Source organism: Schistocerca nitens, chromosome 2, assembly GCF_023898315.1.
Source record: "Schistocerca nitens isolate TAMUIC-IGC-003100 chromosome 2, iqSchNite1.1, whole genome shotgun sequence".
Taxonomy (NCBI): domain Eukaryota; kingdom Metazoa; phylum Arthropoda; class Insecta; order Orthoptera; family Acrididae; genus Schistocerca; species Schistocerca nitens.
The window spans coordinates 229,641,602-229,663,232 of record NC_064615.1 but is presented as its reverse complement, the minus strand read 5'-3'; the positions used below and the strand labels follow the sequence as shown (position 1 = coordinate 229,663,232).

The window sequence follows — 21,631 nt, the reverse complement described above, 5'->3', positions numbered from 1 at the left end:
CTGATGGTCATGAAGCAAAGTGCTTTGTCAAACGTAAGTGAACATCCTACTTTTCACGCCTGGTTTTTGACCACGTAGTAAACATTTATGTCTTGCATTTTCCTTTATTGTCCATAGTTTTTGACTAATGACTCAGACTGTCTTATCGACTAACATACAATTGTCTTACTTCCACCTTCTGTTTCCTCTTGTAAGAAAGAGCTGCATCGCCTGTCGACGCAAGGTCTTTCTCTAAATTCGAAACTGGGAAACTAGCCTCAGATAAGGTGATAGCAATATCAAAAGTGTATTGTAGCAGGCCGTTTTTGACCATTTTCTGCTACCAGCTTCAACTTTGTATCTCGCTTATTTCTAGCTAGCTGTTGGTAGTTGCAAGTTTCACAACGTGGAAAATATTATAAAGTCCCCAAAATATTACAAAGCCCCCGTCGTGTTTTTCTCTCCGTATGTGAAGACTAATCCCAGGAACTATTGTTGGGATATTGATACGATTTCCAATTACAGGAAGATTTGTGAAGATAATGTATTACCACTATGATAAACAAATTGTTCGTCTGTAGACAGCTGGTGCTACCTGTGTAAAACCATGGTGACTCGCTAGTGTGAAAATATTACTAAGAATCCATTTGCTCGACCACATAAATATCGAGTAGTGGTTCAACTAAGAAGTCCGTTTTGTCAACACCAAATTATGACTTTACATTGACAGACACCTTCTCTTCTTTCTAAAATCCAAGCCGTAACTCTACAGCCACAACCCCATCCCTTCAGCAGTCTTCTTCGTCACGTATAAAGAAAATCGCATCTCAATGATCACATTACAAACAGCGACTCGATTTTAATTCACTGTTCAACAGATTTTGTCCGCCCATTTTAGGCTTCATATCGTAATTACTGTCTTGTTGTAATTCCATTGAGTGAGGTCTGTTTTGTAATCTCCACTCACAGTTTCACTAATGTATCTCCTTTCCGAACTGGACAACTTTTGATTTGTTTTAAATAACTGCAAAAAATAATTCTCTAAATCATAACGGATGATTTGGATAGAAGCGAAAAAAACTGTAGAGATAAACATTATAGTTTTCCTTGTTTGTCATTATGTTAAATAATTTGGCATTACATCTCCAGTTACAGATTTAAAAGATATAAATTTTTGCCTTTTAGATAATAGTATTGTTGACTAGAACACCGTAAATTTACAAGGAAGACCTGCATTTCTGTCAGCAGCTTTAACTTCTCTTTAGTTAATATTAGGCTCGTCATTACAAGTAGGAACATTACAACATTCCGAAAAACAAGAATGAAACGCCTGTCAGGAACTTTCTGAGGCGTTTCATTCTTGTTCCTGACAGAATATATATATATATATATATATATATATATATATATATATATATATATACACAAGAATGAAACGCCTCAGAAAGTTAGAATATATATATATATATATATATATATTCTGTCAGGAACTTTCTGAGGCGTTTCATTCTTGTTTTTCGGAATGTTGTAATGTTCCTATTTGGAATGACGAGCCTAATATTAACTAAAGAGAAGTTAAAGCTGCTGACAGAAATGCAGGTCTTCCTTGTAAATTTACGGTGTTCAAGGCCGTACCTAGCAAAAATACTATTATCTAAAAGGCAAAAATTAATATCTTTTAAATCTGTAACGTAATGCCAAATTATTTGACATAATGACAAACAAGGAAAACTATAATGTTTATCTCTACAGTTTTTTTCGCTTCTATCCAAATCATCCGTTATGATTTAGAGAATTATTTTTTGCAGTTATTTAAAACAAATCAAAAGTTGTTTGCTTTAAATACACGCTGTAACGGTCGGAAGCGTTAGTTACCTTTTAGACTGGACGTGGTGACTTGATGTTAGCCAAGAGTGCCTTTAAGGCGACAAAGTCGCCATTATTAACACCGCACTGAGTTTGAATGGAGTCGTGTGGTTGGGCTACGAGAAGCGGTTGTTCCTTCAGCGATATTGCAGAAAGACTTGACAGGAATGTAGCCACTGTACGTGATTGCTGGCAGTGATGGTAGCGAGAACGTACGGTTGCAAGAAGACAGGGCTCCGGACGGCCCCGTCGCACTACCAGGAGGGAACATGAAATACATTAATAAGACATGGCACTGATCCCCATGCTACACAAAACAGGTTAGAACAGTTTTGCACAAGCAACAACAATAGCATGCAAAATTTTAGAAAGCAAAATCCTCAAGATTGAGAAAGTTTTACAGAGGTTCGAAATTTAGCGCGAACTTCAATACGAGATGCTTTTAATACTTTCCACAACGAAAATCTGTCTCTAAATCTGGCAGAAATCCCAAAGAGGTTATGGCCTTATGTGAAGTACACCAGCGGAAAGACGTAATCAATATCTTCTATGCGCGATAGCAATAGTGATATTATTGATACCAGCGCCACTAAAGCAGAGATACTATACACGGTTTACCGAAATTCCTTCATAAAAGAATACGAAGAAAGTATTCCAGAATTCGAATCAAGAACAATTGGCAACGTGAGTAACAGAAGTACGTATCCCTGGTGTAGCGAAGCATCTTGAAACACTTAATAAAGGCAAGCCTACGTAGCAGTCATACACAGCTGCTCGCTCGTAGAAAGATTCGTACCTAGAGACTAGAAAGTTGCACAAGTCACACCTACATCCAAGAAAGGGGCTCTGAGCACTATGGGACTTAACATCTATGGGCTTCAGTCCCCTAGAACTTAGAACTACTTAAACCTAACTAACCTAAGGACATCACACACATCCATGCGCGAGGCAGGATTCGAACCTGCGATCGTAGCGGTCATGCGGTTCCAGACTGAAGCGCCTAGAACCGCACGGCCACACCGGCCGGCACATCCAAGAAAGGAAATAGGAGTCATCCGCTGAATTGCAGACCTATGTCATTAATGTCGATTTGTAGTAAGATTCCGAAACATGTACTGTGGTCAACCATTATGAATCACCTCGAAGATTACGATTTCTTGACAAATAAACAGCATATATTCAGAAAATATCGTTCTTGTGAAACACAACTAGCTCTTTGCTCTCACAAAGTAATGAGTGATATCGACAGGAAACGCCAAACTGACCCATATTTTCAGGTTTCCAGAAGGCTTTCGACACCGTTCCTCACAAGCGATTTCTAATTAAGTTGCATGCCTATGAAGTATCGCCTCAGCTGGGTGACTGAATTCGTGATTTCCTGTCAGGAAGATCACAGTTCGTAATAAATGACAGAAAGTGATCGAGTAAAACAGAAGTAATATCTGGCATTCCGCAAGGAAGTATCACAGCCATCTGTTGTTCCTGATCTACATAAACGATTTATAATGAGACAATCTGAGCAGTCTTGTTAGACTTTTTGCAGACGATGCTGTCATTTACCGTGATGTAATGTAATCAGCTGATCAAAAAGGAATTGTAAAATGATTTAGACATGCCTGTATTGTGCAGAAAGTGGCAGTTGATTCTAAATAATAAAAAATGTGAAGTCATCCACATGAGCACTAAAAGCAATTCGATAAATTTCAGTTACACGATAAATCACCCAAGGCTGTAAAGTCAACTAAATACTTAGGGATTACAATCATTAATATCTTAAATCGAAACGATCACATAGATAATAGTATGGGAAAATTAAACCAAAGACTGTGATTTGTCGACGGAACACTTCTAAATGTAACAGATCCAGTAAAAAGACCGCTCAACTACTCTTGTCCACCTCTTCTGGAGTACTGCTGTGTGGTGTGGGATTCGCATCAGTGAGGATTGACGGGTATCGAAGAAGCTCAAAGAATGGCTGCCTGTATTGTCACGAAACAGAGGAGAGAGCGCCACGGATACGATAGGCGAATTGCGGTGACAGTCATTAAAACAAAGGCGTTCTTCGCTGTGGCAGGACCTTCTCATGAAATTTCGGTCACAAATTTTCTCCTCGGAGTATGAAAATGTTTGTTGTTGGCGCCCACCTACATAGGGAGAAATGACCATTGTATTAAAATAAGAGAAATGAGACCTCGCACGGAAAGATTTAAGTGTTCGTTTTTCCCACGGGCTGTTTGAGGTAGGAACTGTAAAAAAAAAAAAAAAAAAAAGTTCCAATATGTGTGAAATCTTATGGGACTTAACTGCTAAGGTCATCAGTGCCTAAGCTTACACACCACTTAACCTAAATTATCCTAAGGCAAACACACACACCCATGCCCGAGGGAGGACACGAACCTCCGCCGGGATCAGCCGCACAGTCCAAGACTGCAGCGCTCGTACACCGCTCGGCTAATCCCGCGCGGCGAAGGAATTGTAGGGAAGTAGTTTAGACGTGGTTCGATAAACCCTCCGCCAGTCTCTTAATTGTGAATTGCAGAGTACTCCCTTAGATGTAGATGTTGATGTAGACCATCATCCTGGTAGAGAAGATCAAGCAGGTGAAGATGAGATAGGAGGTATGATGCAGCGAGAAGAATTTGACAGAGCACTACAAGACGGATGTAGATGTTGATGTAGACCATCATCCTGGCAGAGAAGATCAAGCAGGTGAAGGTGAGAGAGGAGGTATGATGCAGCGAGAAGAATTTGACAGAGCACTACAAGACGGAAGTGGAAATAAGGCCCTTAGAATAGACGACATTCCCTCGGAATTTATAAGTTTGCAGCTTCATATATGCAGTTGCTGCTATGACTTACTAGCTACGTCTGCACACGATGTTACCATTTCTTCATCGCAGGAAAGATAGCTGTTTTTCCAAGTACTATCAGGAGTACAACATGGGAACAAGTAAGAAAGTCCCTAAAGTGATGACCAGTAATTATCTAATATTGTTGGTGGATCTTTCAACACCCATTGCATTTGATGATCCAAGGATATGTTCCTTATAGAACGTCTGGAGATCGTATTGGCTTTGTGAATTAACGTTATCTAGCCAAATTTAATCGGAAGGTACGATTCATTATCACGGAACGTGCTGTACCTTGATTGCAGAATAAACGAGCTTTTACCACAAAAATTTTAAAAAAATTGAGTATCCTTCAGAATTATTTACATCTACATCTACATTTATACTCCGCAAGCCACCCAACGGTGTGTGGCGGGGAGACAGCTATATTTTCATAAAAATATAGCTAACGTAGTAACCAAAAAACTGATTTCTTTGAATGAAACTAGACATGTTTGGTCGAAATGAGACAATCAGTCCCGAAAGACGGCATAACTATCATATTAAGTATAAAACTGCATCTGTGGAAGAGAGATATATTAAAAAAAAAGTGTAACAACCTGTAAGAAATACACGATTAAAACATATAACACGGTGACTGGCAAAAAGAGAGAAGGTTCTCAACATTTTACAGAGTCCCATAGCGTCATTCACGATGGAATAAAAACGATGATTCACTTTATCACACGAATGGCAAAAAGATTTACATAACGAAATACAATCGCTTGCAACAGGAGTGCTTGATAATTTACAACTGTCATTGACCATCAAAGCATCACTTGATGCACTAATTAACAAACTGTTCTCTTGAAATACAATGTTCAACATTTACAAAAGTGCATTTTTACCTGAGACTTTAGTACTACTCGATGGTGTTGACAGCTCCAGTTGAGTGAAATGACGGTCATAGGTACAGATCATAAGGATCAGCACACGACGCTGTGCAGTGGCAGGGTTAGCCCAGCAACACCAACATCATTCACAGTTTACATTATGCCAATTTATTTTTACAAGTTTAACCAGTAAGTGCATGGACAAAACTAAACAAATTTCTTCGTGTATGCAGTACTCGAATGAAATGATGATTACACAGTAAGCATTTTGTAGTTACGAAAAATACATCACAATACCCCCTAAAACAGATGCTCGTAAGAATTTCAAGAAATTTTAGATTTAAGAAAATATACACCTAGGCTTACTAAGCCATCTGTCAGTAACAATTTATCTTTTCGAAACAATTTGAATAATATCTGCAGTAATTAATAAATGTGAGCCGTCGCACTCACGAAGTAAGTAAACTAAAGGGAGATGACTGCTCTCAGCTGCAGCGGCACATTAAATGGAATCAGCGGCGACGATTGTGAATGTGTACCGGACTGGGATTCGAAGCCGGGATCTCCCGCTTTCTAGGCAGGTGCGGTAATTACTGCGCCATCCGGGACACAGCGTTATGCAACTGCACCGACTATCTCGGTAAGCCTCACGACCGATCCACACTCCCACCGAGCACCACCTACCACTGTCCATTATAGTCCTGTTCGCTACTTAGAGATTTCCAGAGGAGGTCGGACTTACCTGTTCATTCGCACTCCCAGGCAAGCTTATACGTCATATTACTGAAACCCTTGCTGTAGGTTTCTTCTCCAACGCTTCGGACAGTCAGGAGCAGATCGTCTTCAGGTAAGCTAGTTTTTGGCTGATGACGGGGGAGCGGAAATAGGGTAACAGTGCCAAATAATACCTCATTTAAAACGAACGATGCTTCTTTCAGCAATTTCATTCTTACACGTTGAAACTAAGTCTTTAATTTTTTTAATCATTAAACACTGACTAACAGAATTTTGCCTGACAAAGACAACTCAAACTTAACCTATTCATTTATTACCAACAATATGCAAGCGCAACGGAATCTGACTGCTACACATTGACAACATGTCTTCCAATCATCAACACAAAAGAATTACCCAGAATTGCGAGAGATCCCAACAATAATACAAAGCCAAAACATATGAAATCAAAAAAATAATGAAACTAACCATAATTCTGTTAATTGCGTAGACTCATTTCAGTCACGAGTCCCCATAGTGCAAGCCCCATTCTTTTCTATAAGTCACTTACCTCACAGAAAATCTTCATAACACGAACTACAGCAAGTAACAACAACGGCAGCTAAATAAAAAGATTCTAACTGCTAGACACTGTAACTACTAGGAAGCATATGCTTAGCGAAAAGAAAGAGTTTGTTGAAGAGCAAACAATGTATTTAGAAAACTGTACCTTATTCATGTGACATCCAGTTCAAAAATTATGTAGTTGTCAATAATTCCACTACCCAAACTTTATCAACCACACATCCATCCTGATACATTTCCTTGCATATTCTCTTATAAACACATAATTTCAGCACATGCATGTCCTACCAACACAGAATCTTCACTAAGAAAATCATGTTCATAGACTTCCCTAGCCGGCCGGAATGACCGTACGGTTCTAGGCGCTACAGTGTGTAACCGAGCGACCGCCACGGTCGCAGGTTCGAATCCTGCCTCGGGCATGGATGTGTGTGATGTCCTTAGGTTAGTTAGGTTTAATTAGTTCTAAGTTCTAGGCGACTGATGACCTCAGAAGTTAAGTCGCATAGTGCTCAGAGCCATTTGAACCAGACTTCCCTATCCACTCGCTAACTGCTATTCCGTTGCACCACAGAATCTCTTGGCGACGGCGCAGAGCGCTGTCAGCCATATTATCACAATCTATAGCTCTGCCAACATCTGGCCGAGCGGTTCTGGGCGCTTCAATCCGGAACCGCGCGCTTGCTACGGTCGCAGGTTCGAATCCTGCCTCGGGCATGGATGTGTGTGATGTCCTTAGGTTAGTTAGCTTTAAGTAGTTCAAATGGTTCTGAGCACTATGGGACTCAACTGCCGAAGTCATAAGTCCCATAGAACTTAGAACTACTTAAACCTAACTAACCTAAGGACATCACACACATCCATGCCCGAGGCAGGATTCGAACCTGCGACCGTAGCGGTCGCGCGGTTCCAGACTGTAGCGCCTAGAACCGCACGGCCACTCTGGCCGGCCTTTAAGTAGTTCTAAGTTCTAGGGGACTGATGACCTCAGATGTTAAGTCCCATAATGCTCAGAGCCATTTAAACCATTTTGAGCTGCCAACATACAGGCTACTTACAACGTCACTAAGGTACTATGACCATAGTGTAATTGAGAAGACTGATGAGATGACGAAAAACTGAAGTTTCGGTGCGAACTGTCCCCACCTGAGAGCGTTCCTCGGTTTGAATGTTGCAGCACCAGAGCAAAGCGAGCCCTAGCGCGCAGCATCTACAGCAGCAGCAGACGCTGACGCAGCGGCGCGGCCATCATCATCAGCAGCAGCAGCATGCGCATGGCAGCTGGTGGGCGCGCTGGTCGGGCATGAAGCTGAAGGAACGCGTTCTGCTGGGCGTGAGCGCGGCCACGGTGCTGGCGACGCTGCTGCTCGTGGTGGACCTACAGCTGGAGCTGGGCGTGTCGGGCCGCCACCTGCTGCCCAGCCACGGCCGCCACCGCCTCGCGCCGCACGCCAACACCTTCCGGCACCGCGTGCTGCAGCGCGCGCCCGCCAACGGCTCCGAGCGAGAGGCCTCCAACAGCTCAGAGGCGGCCGCGCGCACCGCCGCCGTCGCCGTCGGCGTCGGCCGCGCCCCCACCGAAGGCCCGCACGACGAGTTCAGCGACCTCGTCGACTACGTCGCCAACAACGGCGATGTCGGCGTCGTCGAGTCGTCGGCGGCGCGCCTCTCCGCCGCCGCCGCGGAGCTGTTCGGTGCGCGCCGCAACCCCACCATGGCCGAGCTGGTCGACTTCCCCGACAGGTGAGTACCGTGCCCAAAACTCCTTACGAATTCCTCGACAGACAAGACCCACAGACAGACAGACAGATAATTCATTCAGTTTGATGTGGAAACATCCAAAGTTGCTAGAATCAGTTTTTTATTTTACTTATGTCTAGATTTTGGGTTACCTGAACCCATTTTCAAATCACCCTGAGACAAGCAAAATTAAAATTACGAACTGTTAAAAAGTTAGTGCATATTACGGGATACAGAGCATATTGTACCAGGATATAAACACTGACAAGACAAAGCATTAGATCACCTGCTTGATACCTTGTTTGTCCGTCTGTGGGACGAAATACATCACTGATTCTGCGTATCAGGAATCCGACAATTTGATGATAGGTTTCTGGCACTAGATGTGATAGGTTTGGGGAGATATGTAGCATTAGATCATTCCACTTGGGGCCTGTGGAACGTACATTAGCTTATTTGTTTTAGTTGTAAATATTTGTCATGTATTATTGTTCTTCTGACTCTTGTACATCCTGGAGGATCCTCTCAGTACGGATCAATTGGAATGAAAGTAAATCGAATCGAATCTAATCTAATCTTAGATGTATACGCACACGCCATGCCATTCGCGTAAATAGCACGCTGATAATTTGTGTACGCGGGGGTGGCGTCCGACAGCGACCCAAATCGGTTTCGTAGGATTTACATCAGGCGAATCTCGTCGCCGACACATCAACTTCGCTATAATGGCCCTCAAACCACTGTAGCACGACTCCGAGACAAGGACAATGATACCGCTGAATGCTGACGTAGCTATTGGGGAAGCTATCAAGCATGAATGGATGTAGGTGGTTCGCAGCTGTCAACGTGACATTGATTACTGCCATAGGTTCCAATCAAGCGCAGAAGAATGTCTCCCACAGCATAATATTGGTCCCACCAGCCTGCATCCGTGAGCGTTTGGAATGTCCGTTCACGTCGATGATGGCGTTATGGAGACAACCGTCGATCCAGTGTAGCAAAACTGTGATTCACCCGAAGAGCCTACACGTTTCCACTGGTTGACGGTCCAATCTCGATGGTCTCATGCCACTGCAATAGTAACTGACGATGTCGTTGGATCAAAACGTGAACACGTAGGGGTGATCTGCTGTGAAACTCCTTGTTCAACAACATAGCAAGAATGGTGTGCTCCAAAACTCTGACATCTGCCCCATTTTACAGTGCAGACTAGCCTCTGAACCCCATGTTCTCTGAAGAATCGTGGACGTCCAACCACTTAGCGCCTAGTGGTAGTTTCACTGTTCTATCTCTTTCCGTAGACGCTCACGACAGTAGCACGTGAACATTCGACCAACTTCGGCGTTCTCGAGATACTCTTTCACAGGCTCTGCGTAAGAATAATCTGTCCTTTGTCAAAGTCGCTTATGTCAATGTATTTCCCCATTTTCAGCCCATATCTTCGCTAGGATGATCCCCCATCCGTCTCTGCTAAGCTTACATACTTTTGTTAACAAGTCACATGTCCGCAAAGCCACCAGGCCACCAGGCGGCATCCAACGTCTCGGTGGGCAGTAGTCATAATGTTTTGGCTGATTAGTTTATACCACACAGATAAAACACTATTTTCTCTAATAGCCTGAAAACCACATCTAGAGTGTACATACAAGAGGAAACCTCACGCTGGAAATCCAATAATTCATTTCTTTTCAAAGTTCTATGGTCTCCAAAGTACTACAAGTATCGTTCACACACGCATAGAGCTGTATAATCGCCAAGTTTGCTTTGTGTCCACCAGTTAGCGTTACTAGTGGAGTGACTTGGCAGAAAGGCGACAAAACAAGACCAGAATTTTTGTGTGACGGAATATGCAAGATGTTCATCTCTTACAAAAGTGTAGCGTCCATTCAGAAGGAGTAATGGGGAAAAAAAGCCGCAATGTAAACCGAGCGTTCTGCTTTGGTATCTGCTATTTAGGGACTTTGTATCCGGGTGCGGGAAGTATGAGCGTAACCTCTGTAGAATCTTCTGGTTTAACACACTAGTAACCGGTATGCATACGTTTTAGAACACCGCACATAAGAAAGAAAATTTATGATGCTCATACCTCGAGTTCTGCTGCTTCTAAAAAGTAGGGTCATGTGGTTTGGATAGCCCTTAGGCTAAAGATTATCTGCATACGCAACAGAACGATCGTGTTAGTGCCATTATCCTACAGGGTCAAATTATATTACACAATTCCTCCTGCTTAGGCAAATGGAGCAAATCTGTTTATTCTTTTTGCATTTGACGTGGTCCAGGATGGATCCGCTGCGACCTATGGAACCACCAAAAAAGTGTTTATCACATTTTCTCCATCAACAGCCGATAAAAACCAAGCCGAGGGTTCCAAGAAGGCTGTGCCTAGCAAATAGCTGAAATTTTTACAATGTGTTCCTAAGATCCCGATCTCAAATAGCCTTGAAAATTTTCTTCAAATCATTGTCCGCTTCTGAGCGTTTCTGAGATACAGACGGTCTAAGTTACCCTACTTGTACATGTAAAAGAACGTGCGTAAAATGCGGTGTGAGGCGAAAACGTATTTTATAAAGTGACGTCGCCCGAAGAAATATTCTGTAAAGTGTCTTCGTTATCGTCAGAGGGGTTCCGGGAATCCTAAGTTGTAGTACTGGAACACAACCTTTCTTTCCCCCTACGTAAAATCCGGTCTGATGTGTAAAATTAGTTATGCATTATTTCAGAATCACGTAAATAAATTATGTAAATGTTACTGACCAGTAAATTTCTTTTCATATGAGCTACATGCCCTGTTGCCGCAAGGAAAAGGAGGGGACCAGCGGAAAAATGATACTATAGGAGCACAAAAAATGCAAAGCTGTCCCTGTTTAGTTAAAAGACTCTGACTGAGAAGTTGGACACCAGCTGCCTAATCTATCTTTCTCAGCACTTTTAAAAATGTCAAAACTTGCCGTATGCAAATATCTTTATGCCTTTTTACGCTGAGAGAGAAGAAGAGAGTGGCAGTGGCAAAGAGACGGAAAAGTAATATATACTGGAAGATAGTAGACATGGTTGTGTTACAGGAAGGGTGAAGGCGCCAATGGCACTGTGAAAGGAAGACACAGCGGTGTGGATCACAGTTGACAATGACAGAACAGTGCTAGGAAAAGAGTGAAGGAGACAGTGCCAATGGGGGAGGAAGAAAGAGAAAGAGTAAGTGTAAGTGGATGAGAGCCAGTGATACTGAGAGATAGAGTATACGACACTGACATCGAGGAAGAGAGAGATAGTGACACTGAACACAGACAGTAGCAGTAGGAAGGAAGGAATTAGGTATTAGCAATAAGACAGAGCAGGAGAGAGACAGTGACACTGAGAGGAGACTGTAGTAATAGGACAGAACAAAGCGGACTGTGGGTGTGAGACAGGAGACAGTGATAGACACGAAGCTGTAATGAGAATGAGCTGGTCTGAATGAGTGAGTAAGGAAGGGCAACAGAGAGTGGATGGTGTGAGCGACATACAGCGATAGTCCAGTGCGCATGAGAGACTTACAGTTACGCGACCTTGGAGGAGTTTAAAATGAGTTGCATATTAAAAAAAAAAAAAAACGCGAATATGTACGCATGCCAAAATTTTTGGGAAAATTTTTAAAGATGCTGAGGAAGGTAGAATGAAGCAGATGGTACCTACTTTCCAGTCAGAGTCTTCTAAATGTACAAAACATATTCGCATTTTTTGTGATCCGATAGGAGCATTTCTCCGGTGTTCTTCTTTTGCACGACAAAGCGGCGTACGAAGTTGCCACCCCACAGCCTCCACGTCGCCATCACTTAGTCCCAAGTACGACCAAAAGGATCTCCGTAGAACCAGTTCTAGAACTATAATGAAACGCCAAAGAAACTGGCATAGGCATGCATATTCAAGTACAGAGATATGTAACCAGGTAGAATACGGCGCTGCGGTCGGCAACGCCTATATAAGACAACAAGTGTCTGGTGCAGTTGTTAGATCGGTTACTGCTGCTACAATGGCGGGTTATCAAGATTTAAGTGAGTTTCAACGTGGTATTATAGTCGGCGCACGAGCGATGGACGAGTGATGGGACACAGCATCTCCGAGGTAGCGACAAAGTGGCTATTTTCCCGCACGACCATTTCAAGAGTGTACCTTGAATGTTGCTGTACTTCTGTCCGGTCGCAGGGGCCCTACACGATATTAGGCAGGTATACCAGTTTCTTTGGGTCTTCAGTGTATTTGCAGTCCAAGCTCAAACCCGTTACCAAAATGTCGCAGAATCGAATTAAAATCTCCGCCTTTCGCGTCTGTGAAACTCTCACGTATCCTCCTCCCGACACATTTGCTGACACTCTTTTGTTTCAATAACAAAATCTCCTCAACTTCTATATCAATTTACGTAGATAAATATATCTAACTGGGCCATTACATTACCCTGCACACAGAATAATGCGTTCAGGTCAGGTGATGTTATTATTACAACCTAGACAATATTTATGCATGTGAGAAATAGAATATAACTCTACAGTGGCTCGCAAGAGATACATTAAGAACGTAAGCCATAGTTTCCACAACAAAACTGGAAAATGAACAAATTATTGTAAATATAAATATCAGTTCGCATATGTTTATAAAAAAACTTTTCAGCACTATCTATTTTGTGGACTGAAAACCGTCTTGCCACACCAGATCCCCGAATGCAATTGAAAGGTTTTCTCTTAGTTATATGCCACGTCAGAGTGTAGCTGCTAAGTTCACACTGTCAATCTAGGAGGCAGAATTGTACATGCACAAATCGACACTAGCAAAACTAAGTGGGTGTGCTCTATTGTCAAAAGATAAAGTAGGAAGACTGAGGTTTAACGCGTTATTAACAAGGAGATAGTTACGGACGAAGTACAAGTTCTGATAAGGAAATGATGGAGGAATTTAGGCGCGCCGTTTTCAAAAGAACTATCATGGCAATCGCTGTAACCAGTTTACAGAAACAAAGGTAAACCTAAGACAGGATTTCCGGGCAACGAACTGAGCCCCACCACTTCCAAACCAGAGTAGAGTTTCCTGAAACTGTGCTCAAACCTTGCTCGGTTCTTCTCAAAAGCGGATTTCATCGACTGCTGTCACATACAACTGTTGTACGGAAGGCCACGCATGTCTTAAAAGTCGATAGCGTGGGAGCGTGGAGTATCTTGCCGTCAGGACGCCACTTTAACCTACCGCAGCTTATTGTACGCCACTTGCAGTCGCTGAGTCCTCTAATCAGCAATAACTGCCGTCGTCAACACAATGATAATGCCGTGCATAACGATGGCGGTACAGTGGCATCATCTGCCACGGCGCAAGCCTGCTTCACGGGCTAGTGACAACAAGCTCTGTAAGACGTCCAGGTATTTGTCCTGAGTCCAGTTGGTAATTTCTGTTATCTTTCTAAGGGGTTTGATTGCGTAGCTCATGCTATTCCCTTAGAAAAAAAACGATATTTGGAACTGGTGACCTTAGAAACGATTGGTTTGAATCATACTTAACAAAGAAAATACAAGACGTGTGCTGAATAATTCAAACAATGTTGGAAAGAGAGAAAATTTTTGTGACTGGGCCGAAATCACGAAGAGACACCCACAGGGCTAAGTTTAGGTTCCACTCCTGTTCCTTATATACTGGTGTGATGATACCTTATACCATCTTCCTTTATACAGTATCTTCAGAAATTTACCTTATGCTTTTTTTAACATGATCCGTTTTCTTTCAACTTTCTTATATCTGAATGTGACTAAACTTAAGTGTCCCCAGTGTTTCACCGTATGTCCCCGTATGCACGTCATAACAGAACGGAGAAATACAACGGCAAACCGCGTCATAAGTCCTCTGCCCAGGACGGCAATGCGAGATTTCCACACGTGCCCCTATCACACATTTCCTGTGTTTCCATTTTGTATCTCGGAAATTTTCTTATATTATGTAAATATTCTGCCCCTAACGTTTCCCAATGGTCAGAGTTCAGCTTCCTCTGGTCATTGGCACACTGTGCGCCGTCCTTTGTTCTGCCCCGAGTATCCGTTCCCTGGAGTCCTCTCTCAACGCGCTCAGCCGCCGCCTTAGGTGGCACAAACATCCGCCTGTGTACAGACTACTGTAAACTGTTTGAGTAGGACACTCTTAATATTTGCTTGCGCTGCTGTTATGTGCCGCTATTGTTGCGTCTCTGTCTCGCAGCCAGCCAGCACTTCTGAGAAACTTCGACGTCCATTTCAAACACTTAATCACAAGACCGACGGAGACTTCCACGGTCGAACTCGTAACGTCGGTCTCCTAAGACATACATGACTAATTTTTTTAACGACATAGTCCGCTGTGAGTTTTTCTTGATCGCTATTGTGCTGGAGCTCTCAAATGACTGCCATAGTTATTCACTATCAGAAGGGTATCTTTCTCCACCCATCAAGCGGAATGTTCGCTACACAGCTATAATGTAGAGATTATAAGGGACACGAAGGCAATATCATAGCAAGGCAAGAGAAGAATTTGACAGAGCATTGAAAGACCTAAGGCGAAACAAGATCCATGCAGGAATTGACATTCCGTCACAATAACTGGAGTCCTTCGGAAGGGTATCTTTCTCCACCCATCAAGCGGAATGTTCACTACACAGCTATAATGTAGAGATTATAAGGGACACGAAGGCAATATCATAGCAAGGCAAGAGAAGAATTTGACAGAGCATTGAAAGACCTAAGGCGAAACAAGATCCATGCAGGAATTGACATTCCGTCACAATAACTGGAGTCCTTCGGAAGGCCAGCCATGACAAGAATTATTCCACTTGGTGTGCGGAATATACAGGGTGGTCCATTGATCGTGACCGGGCCAAATATCTCACGAAATAAGCGTCAAACGAAAAAACTACAAAGAACGAAACTTGTCTAGCTTGAAGAGGGAAACCAGATGGCGCTATGGTGACCCGCTAGATGGCGCTGCCATAGGTCAAGCGGGTATCAACTGCGTTTTCTTTTTAAATAGGAACCTCCATTTTTATTACATATTCGTGTAGTACGTAAAGAAATATGAATGTTTTAGTTGGACCACTTTTTTCGCTTTGTGATAGATGGCGCTGTAATAGTCACAAACATATGGCTCAAAATTTTACACGAACAGTTGGTAACAGGTAGGTTTTTTTAAAAAATTAAAATACAGAACGTAGGTACGATTGAAAATTTTATTTCGGTTGTTCCAATGTGATACATGTACCATTGTAAACTCATCATTTCTGAGAACGCATGCTGTTACAGCGTGATTACCTGTAGATACCACATTAATGCATTCGGCGGAGCGACATTCCTCTCAACGCGAACAGATCGCCTTCCTTAATGTTCGCACATGCGTTGACAATGCGCTGACGCATGTTGACAGGCGTTGTCGGTGGATAGCAAATATCATTCAACCTTCCCCACAGAAAAAAATCCGGGGACGTCAGATCCGATGAACGTGCGAGCCATGGTATGGTGCTTCGACGACCAATCCATCTGTCATTAAATATGCTATTCAATACCGCTTCAACCGCACGCGAGCTATGTGCCGGACATCCATCATGCTGGAAGTACCTCGCCATTCTGTCATGCAGTGAAACATCTTGTAATAACATCGGTAGAACATTACGTTGGAAATCAGTATATATTGCACCATTTAGATTGCCATCGATAAAATAGGGGCCAATTATCCTTCCTCCCATAAAGCCGCACCATACATTAACCCGCCAAGGTCGCTGATGTTCCACTTGTCGCAGCCATCGTGGATTTTCCGTTGGCCAATAGTGCATATTATGCCGGTTTACGTTACCGCTGTTGGTGAATGACGCTTCGTCGCTAAATAGAACGCGTGCAAAAAATCTGTCATCGTCGCGTAATTTCTATTGTGCCCAGTGGCACAACTGTACACGACGTTCAAAGTCGTAGCCATGCAATTCCTGGTGCGTAGAAATATGGTACGGGTGCAATCGATGTTGATGTAGCATTCTCAACACCGACGTTTTTGAGATTCCCGATTCTCGCGCAATTTGTGCGCTACTGATGTGCGGATTAGCCGCGACAGCAGCTAAAACACCTACTTGGGCATCCTCATTTTTTGCAGGTCGTGGTTGACGTTTCACATGTGGCTGAACACTTCCTGTTTCCTTAAATAACGTAACTACCCGGCGAACGGTCCGGACACTTGGTGGTTAGACACTGGACTCGTATTCGGGAGGACGATGGTTCAATCCCGCGTCCGGCCATCCTGATTTAGGTTTTCCGTAATTTCCCTAAATAGCTCCAGGAAAATGCCGGGATGGTTCCTTTCAAAGGGCACAGCCGACTTCCTTCCCCGTCCATCCCTAATTCGATGAGACCGATGACCTCGCTGTCTGGTCTCCTTCCCCAAACACCACCACCCCCCCCCCCCCCCAGACACTTGGATTATGTCGTCCAGGATACCGAACAGCATATATAGCACACGCCCGTTGGGCATTCTCATCACAATAGCCATACATCAACACGATATCGACCTTTTCCGCAATTGGTCCATTTTAACACGGGTATGTATCACGAAGCAAATACCGTCCGCAGTGGCTGATGTTATGTGATACAACGTACTTATACTTATACTTGTGACTATTACAGCGCCATCTATCACAAAGCGAAAATTGTAGTCCAACTAAAACATTCATATTTCTTTACGTACTATACGAATATGTAATAAAAATGGAGGTTCCTATTTAAAAAAATGTAGTTGATATCCGTTTGACCTATGGCAGCCCCATCTAGCGGGCCAGCCATAGCGCCATCTAGTTTCCCCCTTCAAGCTAGATAAGTTTCGTTCTTTGTAGTTTTTTCGTTTGACGCTTATTAAGTGAGATATTTGGCCCGGTCACTATCAATGGACCACCCTGTATACTGCGTTCGAACGTAATGACTTGGCTCGAAGAAAACAGTTTATTGAGATATAGTCAGAACTGATTCAGAAAATATCTTTCTTATGAAACACAACTAGCTGCTATAGACAGGGGATCACAAATTAATTCCATATTACTAGATTTCTGGAAGGCTTTTGACATCGTTCCTCACAAGCGACGTCTAATAAAATTGAGTGTTTACGGTGTACCTTAGCTGTTCGACTGTATTCTTGATTTCTTGTCAGAAAGGGTAGTGTTATTTGACATTCGTCAAGGAGGTGTTTTAGGCCCTCTGATCTTCCTAATCTATATAACCGATTTAGGAGACAATCTCAGCAGCCCATCTCAGATATTTTGCATATTTATCGTTTGGTAAAGTCAGTAGCTTATAAAACCAATTGAAAAATGGTTTAGCCGGCCGTGGTGGCCGAGCGATTCTACGCGCTAAAGTCTGGAACCGCGCGACCACTACGGTCGCAGGTTCGAATCCTGCCGCGGGCATGGGTGTGTGTGATGTTCTTAGGTTGGTTAGGTTTAAGATGTTCTAAGTTCTATGGGACTGATGACCTCAGAAGTTAAGTCCCATAGTGCTCAGAGCCATTTGAACCATTTGAAAAATGGTTTAAATAAGATATCCGTGTAGTGCGAAAAGTAGCAATCGATTCTAAATAATGAAAAGAGCGAACTCATCCACTTGAGTACAAAAAGGAATACGCTTCATTTCGGTTACTCGGTAAATCACGCAAACCTAAAATCTGTGAATTCAGCTAAATACTTAGGGATTACAGTTACGAGTAACTTAATTCGGAACGATCACATAAATTATATTGCAGGGAAAGCTAACAAAAGGCAGCGCTTTATTGGCAGAACAGTTAGAAGATGCAACAGTTCTACTCAATAGGCTGCAAACACTACGCTTGAACTTCCTCTGAAGTACTGCTGCGCGGTGTGGGATCCGCATCGGACATATATGACGGAGGACATGGGAAAAATTAATCGCGAAACAGGGATGAGAGTGTCACACATATGATACGTGAGTTGGGATGGCAAGCACTAAAACAAAGATGTTTTTCATTGCGGGAGGATGTTCTCACGAAATGTCAAACACCATCTTTCTCCTCCAAATCGAATTTATTTTGTTGTCACCCACTTCCGTAGGGAGAAATGATCATTGTAATAAAATAATAGGAATGAGAGCTAGCACGGAAAGAATTGAGCGATCGTTTTTTCTGCGCGCTGTTTTTAGAGAGTGGAAGGGTAGAGAAATAGCTTGAAGGTGATTCGATGAACCCTCTGCCATGCACTTAATTGTGAATTGGAAACTAGTGAAAAAGGTGTAGGTGTAGATAGTACTATGTAAGTGGCAGAGGGATTATTGGACGCGTCACGCACCTAGATATAAACGTTAGTTGCGGCAGAGGCAAAATTGGGCAGCTGGGAAATGCAAAACGCTTTACAGGCGCTTCAGCAACGACCGCGCAGACCCAGGGACAGGTGGCTGGGCGGATGAAACGCCTGCGCGAGTTTGGATGGGCCTACAACTGTGCCCTGTGGGTCTGCGCCGTGCTGTGCCCAGTGTTCCGCTGACGTAGTGCGGCTGGACCGGCGTTTCCCACTGTTTGCCTTTGCGGGTGCCATCTTCATTTGCATAACAAATGGCGAGGAGTGCTCCGCCGTGCCAACAGTTTTACTATCCTTTTTTTGTGGTAACTCGTACGGGGGGATGACATAATTACAACGGCAATGGGGTAGCTTTTGGTACAGACGTTCAGCTTCCGCGGAGCTGGAATAATGAGTCTTTCATTCAGTCTTTTTATTCCAGCCCTGTGTTTAAGCTTAGTCAGTGACATTAATACCTGCGATTTATGTAATCAGGGCAGTAATTTTCTCTATGCTGTGTGTCCTGTCTCTCTGGTTTAGAAGAATAACAAATTTTCCATCTGACGTATCTCATCTCAGATCAATATTCAATTTTCAGTCCCAAAACGTTGTCCGCAAGCTTTTGTGCCATACGACCAGCTTTCATCTTCTCTGTGTGACGTTTTAACTGTAAAAAAGTGTATCGGAAAATCAGTATTGTTTCCAAAGTATCGTATTCATAATACTACAGATCGCCCCCCACGCTGTGTATAATTTTATTAATACACACCGATTTGAGCATGATCATAGCTGATACAGGTATATAAAGAAGAAAAGTTATTTAACGTTGTTTCCAAAAATCCTGAAGCGTTCTTGAACGATTTCCTTCAGATTTTTTACACGATACTCTATTGAACATTCGGACGAACATCGGCTGTTATTGTTTAGACAGAAATTTACAGGTCTTTGTTAAAACTGACTGTGCCAAAACAAAATCTATGTAGTGAAAATGTAAATGTGCTATTTCGTTTTCTTTCTCGCTTTCAGGAAGTTGGTTTTAACAGAAACAGGAAAACAGTATTTATAGCTTATGAGTTTATGATTGGAATACTACTACGGAATCTGAAACGTTCTAAAGTTAGTAATCCCACCCGCTTGCAGATTAAGAGTTTGCAAATTACTGACACTGAAGCTTCTGTCCTCAGAGATCCAGCAGCTGGACAGGTCTCTCTCATACGCGTATACCAATGGCCCCACTCGATTTAACCATTCCTTTTAAGCGACCCCAATTCCAAATCAATGTTTCTTTTGTAATAACAATAAACAAAGTTCATGGTCAGAGAGTGGGTAGGATAGGGGGGGGGGGGGAGGGGGGGAGAGTAGATAGACGCACAGGGGGAGAGGAAATGGACAAAGATAGGGAGAATGAGGAGACAGACAGATAAAGAGGGGAGGACATGGGGAGAGAGAGGGGGGTGGGGAGATAGATGTAGGAAAAGGAGATAAAGTAATGTGAACCACTCCCACAAATCTTTAGCCATTGCGAAGCAGTGCCACGTTCACTAGAGTGAAGTATTAAAAAAAACATTATAATCGAATATTGTTGTAATTCTTTGCTTTCCGAAAAACTGAATCGCTGTACTATTCGTTGTGACCCTGTGACAGCTGATAAAATCTCGTTTGCGTAAAGACCTTTGGCCCTTCTAGTAACCACAGACGTAATCAAAATGGCTAAATCACTCACTTGTGCCTCCAGTGGGACGCCAATTAGGGATGGAAATTGGTACAATGAGATATTTCCAGTCAAAGAAAATAGTGTCAATTTCAGTCTGTCACCACAATGATTTATCCCATGGTAGTGCACCTGCTTTAGCCTTCCTTCTAAATTCCGTTTTGTTGCTTTCAGTGCAACGATAAATTTTCCAGAATGCTGTATCAAATTCTAGCGGTATAGTATACCCCCGCCACTTGTACTCTTTGATCGAGAACTGTTACGCATCTGCCGCGCTGGATTAGCCGAGCGGTCTCCGGCGCTGCAGTCATGGGTTGTGCGGCTGGTCCCGGCGGAGGTTCGAGTCCTCCCTCGGGCATGGGTGTGTCTGTTTGTCCGTAGGATAATTTCCGTTAAGTAGTGTGTAAGCTTAGGGACTGATGACCTTAGGAGTTAAGTCCCATAAGATTTCACACACATTTGAACATTTTTTTTTTTTTTTTGTTACGCATCTCTCATACAATTTCCGGGGTTTTCTGCGGTTGCTGCATATCGTTCTGTCTCATGCCGTGCTCCGTTGGTCAGGTATAGAGAGTATTGGCCATTTGGCAACACATGGTGGAAGTATTGCAGTATGGGTGTTTCGTTCGTGTGGGTGCAAACTGGCGCAAGGGGGCGTTGTAACGTTTTAGTCAGTGAACTGACTATGTAAGAAGTGAAGAGCCGTGAAACCAAAGTGAGAAAAGAAGAGAGGGAATAATTAGGCACATATTACAACCTGAGACATTACTGAACACTGGAAATGAAGGAATGGTGGAAGAAAGGGGTAGGCCTATAGGGTCTACAGATTGGAGGAAATAAAACTGGCACAGAGAATACTTAATGCACCGTCAGGTAGGCAACCAAACTTACACCATCTGCCCCAGCAACAGATGATGTAACGTGGATTGCATATCTTAAGGTGCATTATGTTGTGTTGGCAGAAGAGCCAACACCGTGTTACAAATGGAGGCCGAAATTCACGCGTTTTAGCTCA

The 21,631-nt window shown here is 43.1% G+C and overlaps 1 protein-coding gene across 1 annotated transcript in view; it reads left to right on the top strand.

The window, feature by feature from the left end:
- The window catches only part of LOC126234941 (extracellular serine/threonine protein CG31145-like), an 867,160-nt gene extending 858,548 nt beyond the window's left edge, over window positions 1-8,612 (top strand). Inside the window, exon 5 of the mRNA XM_049943680.1 lies at window positions 8,043-8,612. Coding sequence (XP_049799637.1) covers window positions 8,169-8,612 — 444 coding nt within the window. The 5' untranslated portion in view covers window positions 8,043-8,168. The remainder of the gene's footprint in view (window positions 1-8,042) is intronic.
- Window positions 8,613-21,631: the final 13,019 nt, after the last annotated feature.